The sequence below is a fragment of the Psittacula echo genome (assembly GCF_963264785.1).
Source record: "Psittacula echo genome assembly, chromosome: 13".
NCBI lineage: Eukaryota > Metazoa > Chordata > Aves > Psittaciformes > Psittacidae > Psittacula > Psittacula echo.
In genome coordinates, this window is record NC_137749.1 from 10306656 (window position 1) to 10317286 (window position 10631).

At 38.1% G+C, this 10631-nt stretch overlaps 1 protein-coding gene across 3 annotated transcripts in view; it reads right to left on the bottom strand.

Annotated features, from left to right (window-relative positions):
* The window catches only part of SPECC1L (sperm antigen with calponin homology and coiled-coil domains 1 like), a 64842-nt gene that overhangs the window by 38346 nt on the left and 15865 nt on the right, over positions 1-10631 (bottom strand). For all 3 annotated transcript variants that reach the window (XM_080628956.1, XM_080628957.1, XM_080628955.1), the window contains exons 3-5: positions 6033-6192; positions 3433-5066; positions 1367-1574 (exon numbers count right to left, since the gene is read on the bottom strand). In XM_080628956.1, the coding sequence (XP_080485082.1) occupies positions 1367-1574; positions 3433-5066; positions 6033-6192 (2002 nt within the window). The remainder of the gene's footprint in view (positions 1-1366; positions 1575-3432; positions 5067-6032; positions 6193-10631) is intronic.

Consider the following 10631-nt stretch of genomic DNA (forward strand, 5'->3'; position numbering starts at 1 on the left):
TCTGAAAACTAGAGCTGCCTTGTAACCAGGTATCGCAAGGCAGATATCTAAATGTTTACTTGCCTACAGTGCTGTTTCCTGTAAGAATGCATTTCAGCTAATGGACAAAACAATGCAAGTAGAAAAGTGTTCAACCTTTTTAAGTCTTTGCTACAAAAACGACTTCAACAAACCCAGAGCCACTGACCATGTGCCTGAGCTTCTGCTCCCGAGTAAATGTGTGTCTTTGGTTTTGGTACAGAAAGAGAAACAAAAAGGGAAAAAAAAAAAAAAAAAGCAGAATAAAAAGCTTACACACAATTTTGTAAAAAGAAACAGTGACTGCCTTTCCAGACAAAGAAATGTTGCTTAGGGAAACCAAGCTGACAGCCACATGTCTGAACACACTTAAGTTTCAGTTGCATAAGCAATTTAGCTTGCTTAAAACACTACTTGTTCTTGAGAGCAGACCAATTTAATTCCTTTCTATGAATATTTCCCTTGCTGTTAAAAAGCGATCATGCTTTGGTTTTGTTCCTATGTTGTTTAATCTTTGTATGCCATGGAAGAGCAGCAGATACGCTGTATGTAGCACTGTGTAAAGACAGCTTGCCAGGGTACAGTTGCCCAAGTTCTTATTTAGATGGAGACTAATTGCAGAATTCCAGCCTGTGGTAGGAATGTCTCCGCACACCTTGGAGAACAGAGAAAGATCTAAGGCACAGACAGCTAGATGATCACACAGTAATGACGTTACAATGAATGTCATTATAAGCCCTAAGCATTTCTTGTATGGTGGCAAAAGTCAACAGACAAAATTTTATTACAACTTTCTTGAAGTTTGTCACATTCATTGCTAGGTTCACAGAGCAGCTTCAGGACTTGAGCAAATCTACACAGAAAGAGATATAGAACACATCCATATTGCCAACTCAGCTCTGACTAAAAACACCTTTCTCCAGGTGGGAATAATGATTACTTATACACATGCTCAAGCTACCTGGGAACTCCTGATATTTGGGCACTCAAAAGAGTTCTTCAAAAAACCACCACCAAAACACTAGATCAATCATCCAGTCTTAAAAATGTACAAGTAGCACACTGCTAAGTCTGTAATTACAATGTTCTTTTACTTTGAAAAACAACCTGAAAACATCATTATCAGTTTTCATACTTATTCTCAGTTCACAGGTTTTAATTCCCACACCAGCTACTCCTCGGACTGGAAAAACAAAGCCAGCTTGATTTTTGACCCTTACTGTATAAGGGTTCTGCAAAGCCCTGTCTGATTTGAATTCAGACATACAGAAGACACGTGAAAATATTTCCACAATCACAGTGTTCTTAAATTATCATTTCTCTCACAAGAGAAACTTGTAACACTTACTCTCCAGATCAGATATGATGAGGTTGTCATGAAGCTTCACAGCACGATGCTGCTCTACTTCATCCTCCAACTCAAAGATAGTTTCTTTCATATCACTTCTTTCAGTCTCTTTTTCATCTAGTTCTGTTCGAAGTTTTTCTAGAGTTACATTGAGATCCTCAATTTGTTTCTTGGCTTCTTCTTGGAACACTCTGTATTCATCTTCAACCTGAAAAAACGTGTCTTGTAGTAACTAAAATGGTTGCATTTTAAAACACACTTCTAGTTTCTACCATACTTAAAATATACTTTTTTTGCAGCCATAAGAAAGTATGGGACAAGAAGTCAAGCGTAAGCCTTAAAAAAAATGTATTGTTCTAGTGCAACTATTTTCCTGAGACAGAGTTAAACTCCTTTATTCCCAAGAAGAATATATGAGCATTCCCCAGCTACTTTAACAGCAGTGTCTGTATTCAAGAGAAGCAACAATACCATAGTACCAAGGCTGTAGTTTCATGAACAGCTGATCCAATTTAACATCTAGCTGCTGTGGAAAAGGGAAGGGGTGGTGGGGGAAACTCTTTACTCTTTTTTCTGTCTTGCCAAAAAAGGCCTGTTCTCTTCTGTGCATCAATTTTATTGCTTGCTGGACCTCTGAGATGATTCATTTCCTTAACCAAGTAGCAGGATTCACTTTTGTGTGTGAGATGTGTTAGTGAGCTGAAGTAGTTCCCAGAGGACTCATACTAGCTACTGAACTGAAGTACAAAACCAGAAAAAAACAAAGCCCAGGGAAAGGAAGGAGCAGACTTCTTGCTCCCAGGAGCAGCCAGGTTATCTTATCCTGCCTCATGAAACTGCAACAGAAGTAACAAGCAGGGATTAGAGGCACAGTAACCCAACAACAAAAATAGGGCATCAGAAAAACAAGAGAAATTAGGTCATGGCTTAGGGTGGGTCAGCACAGGCACCAATTTTAACAGACAAAATGCCCTGCTTTAAATCATCTGTTTCAGTATTTTTTTATTTGAATAGCACTACCCAACTGTAATTATTAAAATTACACTTTTTTTTCTCCTCCCAAATTTAGGCTGATTCTGACTGGCTGGTGATCATGACTAACATGCTGATTTGCAACTAAAATATAGTTTAGACTACATTTGGCATAAACTGTCTCATCAGAAAGACAGACCTTTAAATGCACCCTGAAAGTTATTGAATATTTTATGATTCTTATTTTTATATTATCTAGTAAATATGTCTTGTATTTATTTTTTTTTTTGCATTTACCATAAATTAGTTATATCTGGATCAAAATGGATGTTCTAGAACTAGAAATACACATTTCAAATCAAAATCCAGTCAATACACAAGCAGCTGCAGGATGGATCATTAGTAAAAATCCCTATGCATACTTACCATATTTAATAATCATTGTTAAAAAGCTTATCAGAATATTTTAGTCTGTGGGGCTTGTTTGGTTTTGTTTTTCATTTAAAACTAAAATATGCATTCAGTATATTAAGTTGGGTAAAATTTCTGTCTACCTCAGAATTAGCCATATCTTAACTGGAGAAAGGAGACATTTTTCTGCTTTCTTTATCATTAGGCAATGACCAACTTGAATAGGCTGAAACTTCAAAATATTCTCTCCACACCTGTGACAGGTCCTACAAGTCATCACCAGCTCGGTGAACACTTCAAGCTTTGTCTTCCAGTACTTCCTCAGCGATACCCTGGCACTAACTCTTTGAAACTCTTGCAGAAGTCATGCAATTTAAGCACAAAATTCATACAGTACCTTAAGTACTGCTTGAGTTTGGTGCTTGAAGTAAGTTGCAGAGTTTAAATACCAGCATTTTAAAAGCAGCAGCATGACAGTTACCATGTGGCTGAATGTGTCCCTATAATTTCTAAAAAGGCCTCTGACATTTTCATAACAAAGATCAAGAGAAAGGAACCAATCCTAACACTGAGGCAATCCTATTAACCTCATCATTAACTCTTTACTTCAAAAAGAACTACAGCAACCAACAGTAAGTCATATTGTATACTGGATGTTAAAATACAACTGGTTTAAACAGTACCTTAGCAATGGCATCCTGCAGTCGGTTGGCATCGTTGCGGGTATGTGCCAGCTCTTCTTGCAGACTACTGGCCAAGGTCTCTGCTTTTTCTTTATCCAGCCTGACACTCTCCAGCAAATCTTGTATATCCGATTTGTCTCCAGAGTTGTGTATGGAATACAACTCAGCCACTTTCTGCTTTTCATGCTCTAACTGAGCTTTCAGCCTGTTCATCTCAATCTGGTCACTGGCTACTGTGGCTTTGTACTCCTCTAAGGTAGATGCTATCGCTGTTTTGCTTTTCTGCTCTGACTCAATAATCCGTTCCATGTGGTGATTTCGTTCTTTTAACGCCCCTATCATTTCTTGAGCTTCTTTGTTGTCTTGTTCTGCCATTTTCAAAGTGTTGCTCAAGTGCTGCTGAACACCTAACAGCTGCTCTCGCTCAAACCGAGCGTTCTCTGCAAGGTCCATATAACGTTGCTCTAACTCCATGTAGCGACCACTTTTCATATCTTCATCAATTACATATGAAATATGGTGTTCATCTAAAAGGGACCGAAAATACTCGATCTGGCGGCTGAAGTGTTCCAACTTGTCACTTTGCTGGCATAAGGATTCCATGAGGATTACTTTTTCCTCTCCAAGTCTTTCATTCTCACTGTTTAGCTCTTGTGTTATTTGTTGCAAATCTGCAAGTTCTTGAAGTGTGGCTTGGAGCTCTTCAGCAGTACTGTGCTGATTCTCTTCCATCTGATGTATCCGTTCTGTCAGACACGCTACAGACACTTCACTTGCATTGCCACTACTTCCCTTCCTAGATCTTTCTATACTTGGTACACCTTCAGACTCCGAAGATGATGGAGCATCTAAGGCATCATCACTTGATGTCAGCGGCTGATAAACTTCACTGCACTCACTGTCTAAATTATCCATGGAATTACTATGTTGGTTGTCCATCAAAGTGTTTTCATCCTGACTTAACAAGTCTTCCATTGATCCAGGAGCAGAACCCTCCACTGAAGATGTCAGAGTACCACCACCATCACTGTGGTTGCCAGCTGTAATCTCTGGACTCAAGGACTGATAGCCAAAGAGTTTTTCAGAGTTATCCAGCCTTTGCTCCAAAGAAAAGCCTAATGCATTTAGTCTGTCTTTTAACATTCGATTCTCATTCTTCAGCTGGTTCAGCTCTTCTCGGATGGCAGTGTTTTGTTCCTGTAACTGTAGCAATGTAGACTCTACATCAGTTGGCTGATGGACAACTATGGCCTCTTTTTCCTCAGATTTTTCATCACCTTCAAGCTGATCTTCATTAAGTCCCAGTTGAGCACGCATATCCCGTAGCTCATTCCTCAGATGCAAGATTTCCACATCTTTAGTTTTTGCCAATGTCAAAAGATCATTCACCTTTGCTTCCAGTGCAGCTTTGTCACTGATTTGATTGTCTGATTTGGACTTACTCATTCGAATATCTGATTCTGGGTTGGTGCGACTGCGGGAGCGTTTTGCCAGTACCGTATCATTGGTCCCCTGGCCAGTCAAAGGCAGCTTTTTGCTCTGGCTTAAACGAGAACGGTCGCGTATTCTTTCTCTAGAAGAGCTTGACTCTTTATTTCCAGATGAAGTGCTACGCTTAGTTGTGGAACTGCTACCTATATGTTTTTTTGAAAGTTAGGAACATTAATTTAAAATACAGTCATTTGTAACAGACGACTGTGTATTTTGTATCAGCAATACAGCAGTTGATCTTCTAAAATCACACTGGTCAATACATTTCATAAAATACATTTGGAGCAAACACTTCTACAACCTGAATCATGAATCAGTGTAGTTATATTTTAATTGATACACACTTTACTAATTGCTATGCTTTACCTATATATTGGAAATGAGAAAGACCTTATAGTTTAACATTTGCAAGTTTCTTTTCTTTTCCCTATTCAACAGCTTCTGATAAATTATGCACAAACTGCAGCAGTGTTATTCCTACAAGTTCACATTTGTCTCTCTTTTGAGTAGATTTGAACGTAAGTTTTTAAGTGACAGTTTACATATTATGATTCCCCAAAATAAAAGTTAAGAGGTTTTGTATTTTCATCTCATTTCATGAAGACAAGGATAGATTATTACTACTTTTATTTTCAGACACTTCACAGCTTTGCAAGCATTATTGTATCAAGAACAGCAACAGAAGGCAAGACATACTTCCAACCACATTGATAAAACACTAGATTTTAATTTTCCAAAAGCTCTCTTACTTTATAAAGCAATACAGGATGCCCAAAACGTTGACTGCAACAAGCGATCTCATCTTAAAAGATTTAGAGCTTGATGCACAGGTTTTTTAAAACAAATTATTTTAGACAAACCTATGATTCTATAGATTAATTATAACATCTAGTTTTATACGGTAGTTGCATAATCAGTACTGAAAAGAATAAAAGGAACACCCTCCAAAAAGGCAATTACACTATTAAAAACCATAAAAAGAGAACAGAAGCCATTTGATTTCAGCATGGCCTTACTGACATTCATTAGGCAGCCTGGATCCTCAATACGTAATAGGAAAATAAAAAGCCACCCATTTACAATCTTTAAGGATCAATATATCCATTTACCTGCAATAGTTTTGGGTTTATTTTCCAGACTGTTCATGGTTGTCCCTGAAGCTGAAGATGCTGTTGATACACAAGTGCTCTTCTTTGCCTTGACACCATTGGTCATTGTCACTCCACCACCACCTGCCATCCCCGCTAAGAGGTCATCATTGCTCTTAGTCTGAAAGAAAGGGAAGAAGCAGCTTTAAGGCAGCTGGCTGAGATGTCTGCATAGCCAACATTTCTTCTGTTAATGATTTCATCAGTTTAAAAAGTATGTATTTGACTAGTCATGTGTCTATGAAAGAATGTTGAAAAGTACAAATGCACTGCACTGTGCAGGGTTACTAAGCTGGAAGCTGAACTTCAACTCCTTACATATGATTGACCATAGAAAAAGAGTCTTCTCTCTCCCAGACAAAATGGTTAATGCTTCAATACCGAAAAAAGAAAAAACATAATTAAGGCAAGTACAGTAACACACCACAGTGTAACACTTGTCAAGTTTGACTGAAAGCTTGCTTAAGCATAAGAATGAAGACAAATAAACCTCCAAATACTAAGAAGTTAGATAATGCCCTTCAATAGAATATGATCAAGCATTTTCTGGTGGAAAATTGCACAACAAAAAGAACAAACCAAACCACACAAAAAGCCCCAAACAACAACAAAAAAAATCCAACATTAACAAAATATCAGAACTCAGTGAATTAGAAGGGGAAAGAGCCACCCTCATCATATATCTTTGCTTTGTTGTTATGCTCTTTAATAAGCACTCTCAGAGACATACTATGTTTGATGTATTTTTGTCTGACCTTGTATGATCATTCCTGAAACTACTGTTAGCCACAGAAGCTGCCTGGAATGTGACAAGGCAGTAAGCACAGGAGCCTCAAGAACCAAATTTCCAAATAAGAATTCATCTTTCAAATTAAAGCAAACTACAAATACTAAGTTCTCAAGTATTAATTGCCAGACTTCACAACTCTTTAAAATGCATTTTTTCAAATGGTGAAACAATCAAAATACGCTAAACACTTCTCCTGTTATAAGGCCAAGAAAAAATTAAAAGAAAACAGCTGTGTTAGCAGCATTCCTCGAGTAACTGTATTGTTCAGCTGGACAACACATTTGAAATCTCAATCAGCATCCCAGCAAAGAGGTAGTGCTTAGGAATTAACCAGCTGCTTTACTTCATGACGTTCAAATTCTGCAGTTTTATAATTTCTAGCTCCCATACATATTGATGTTAAAAACTACATGCCAGACATGGCTTTATATAGTAAGAACAAAGGTATGTTTGCTTAATTGAAAAAAAGAAACAGTTGCATCTTCATTCTATATAGTTCCTTTTTTCAAATGAGAATTTCAGAGCAGTTAGGAACACTGATCATGACACTGTGGAAAGGACATGCTGGGATTTATGCCGTTTACAAAGAGCAGCTGCAAAACAAAAGGAGTTTGGGAAGAGAACATATTTGTTCTACGAGCAGTTGTTAGAAATACAGATAATTTGCCAATAGAAACATATTTGCGAGGGTAAAATCCTCCAGGACAAGAACGTTTTTACTGAATCATGTAGGAAGTGGTATAGCCTTCTAAAAAGGTTTACAGAAGGCTGGAAGAAAACATTATTCCGAGCCTTTTGTCTGATGTGCAACTAAGCTGGCTTTTCTGCTACAAAGAAGTCACTGTTCCATCCCACTCTTCTCCACATGCTTACACTGATCTGTGTAAACTGAAGCCTTTTCAAAGGGCTCCTTCCTCCCAGGAGCCAGATCAGTTCCTTGATCTGCTGTGTCACACACCCATGCAAATCAGCAGATGCAATCTAAGTACCAACGGGACAATAAAAATGTTGGAGGACTACAAAATCAAGAAAGTTCACACCACTTGTGTGGGAAGAGCTGAGCGCAAACTACTCTGTATGACAGCCCTCCAGTACTGGTGGTGGGGGGAACAACCTTGTGATGCAACTATCACCTAAACCAAGGTATTCTAAAATGGTGTAGAAAGTGATTTTCTATTTTGCTACTGAATCTACCAGTCAGCAAAGATGAGAGTTCAAACAGACTATTAGTTGTCAATGTTTTTACCCTGTTGAAAGAGTGAGGAAATTAGATTAAGCTTTTAGACACTTACAGTACAAGTACATGTTATCAAGCCAAATAGGTCAAGAGGTGACTCAGCTTAAAGAAAAAAAAAAGCTAAGTAAAATACACACTCTGACATTAGTCATCCCCAGTCCTTGCTGAACAAAGGAATTTAAGACAGCAATTCTTCTTCTGACTTACCCATAAACTATTTCTAGTATAGACTGGAAGGCACTGCCTCCTCTGCAGCCAATTAGTAAACAGTTTCTCCAAACTGTAACACTACACTCTTGGCAAAGAAAACTATTTAGCAAAGCTCCGGAAAAACTACGAACCAGCAGCTCTCTTTTCTTAATGCTCCACAATGACAACCATTCTTAACTGTAAAAAATCAAAGTACTTTTGTTGTGTATATTTTTAATGGAAGAAAAAAAAATCAATGTTGTATGTTTATTAAACAGCTTTTTTCCTCGTTTACTGAGGACAGTGCAATCCTGCTTAGCATTAAAACCCCCACATTAAAATATGAAACATTAGAAATTACCAGAATTAGAAATGCTCATCCAGACCTATTTTGATTTTCTGTATTAAAAAAACACTTTATAATTATACAAATCATAGTCTGTTTTCCCTCCCATCTTTCTTTCAGTGCAATGTAACTTGAATGACCTCTACAATTCATTTCATCTTAGTTTCTCAACATGTATATCCTATTTACTGCACCTTATTCAAATCCCTTTTTATATATATATAAATATAAATATATATAATTATTCCTACCTAGAACTTTCTTTGAAGCTTGCTGTTGCTGCATTTGAGTGCTTCAAACATCAAACTTAACAACAATCTGTAATTAAGTTACTGCATTTTGCAAACAGAATACTGAAGCCTAGACACATAAATACTGAAAACACATTCTAATTTTGAATATTCAAATACTGGTGTCCAAGTCCTGGCTTTTCAGGGACACTGGATTTTGCAATGTGTTTGTACGAAGTACAGCTGCCGTCTGTTCTGGGTTCAGCAGTAGCAGTCATTTTTCTTCTTCTTAGTAGCTGGTGCAGAGCTGTGTTTCTGACTTCAGTCTGGGAACAGTGCTGGTAACACACTGATGTTCTTAGTTCTTGCTAAGTAATGTTTACTTTGATCAAGGACTTTTTTAGTCTCATGCTCTGCCAGTGAGGAGGGGCACAGAAAGCCAGGAGGAAGCAGAGACAGGACACCTGACCCAAACTAGCCAAAGGGGTATTCCATACCGCAGCACATCATGCCCAGTATATAAAATGGGGGGAGTTACCTGGAAGGCCTAGATAGCTGCTCGGGTCAGGCTGGGTATTGGTCAGCAGGTGGTGAGCAATTGTATTCTCTCCCATTGTTATTTCCCTTACCCTTATTGGTGGCAGCAGTAGTGGTTTGTGTTATACCTTAGTTACTGGACTGTTCTTATCTCAACCCGTGGGATTTACATTCTTTCGATTTTCCTCCCCATCCCTCCAAGAGCTGGAAGAGGAAGAAGCAGGGGCTGGGGGGGAGTGAGCGAGCAGCTGCGTGGTTCTGCGTTACTGGCTGGGCTTAAACCACGACACCATCTAATTACAGTTGTGAGTGTCAGTATGACCACAAGCACATCAGACAAAAAAAGTAAAATTAATGACCTTAAAAATAAGAACACATTTTTATTTGCAGAGTATTTTTTGACAAATTAAAAACTAAAAGTGGGTGGCAATGACCCTCCTGCTGTACTAACTTGGGGTGGCGGTGGGTGCTGAACATTTACAAAAGTCCCAGGCAAAGTGGGAGCCAGAAACCCACATGAATTAACCAACAAAAAGCACAGTGAAGCAGATGGACAAACCAACCTCTGGAGCAGTGCTCAGCTGTACAGAAGGGTGGGTCTTAGAGTTTCTTCCTGTGCTCATTGTCCACCCACTTTGAAAACTCCAAGAAACGGGACAAATCTATGGAACAATGTGTAGTGAAAGAAGCCCACCTGAAGCTGAACACCGTTCTATGGTTGTATCATGAAGAGAAGAGGAAAAATCCCATCCTATAATTACAAAGTAACTTTCTAATTTGCAGCATCATTGCTGAATGAGTTAAGACTGCTATAGTAGGGCATAGGTGTATTTCTTCTCTTTAACAGTGGTCATTCATTCAATATCCAACTCAAAGGCTTCTGTATCTACACAGACACCTTCCCTGAGAACTGAACAAATGAGTAAGCTGTTGCAATTGAAGTTATTTATTTCTGGCTTTTTTGGGTTTTTTGGTCAATGAATATTAAATGGAATTCATAATGCACACACTAATTCATCAAGTCCCAGAGAAGATCCTACAACCACTAAGAGGAAAACAATGTGTCAAATGCTTCACCAACAAGATCAAATATAAAACTATACAAAAAATTATTTTAAAAATAATACAACTTGTTATTGATACTCCTTTTAAGACAGCAATTATAAATGTGATTTTCCAGTATCAGTAACAAAAAACCCAAGCAACTAACTTTGTTGTGTAAGTATAGGAC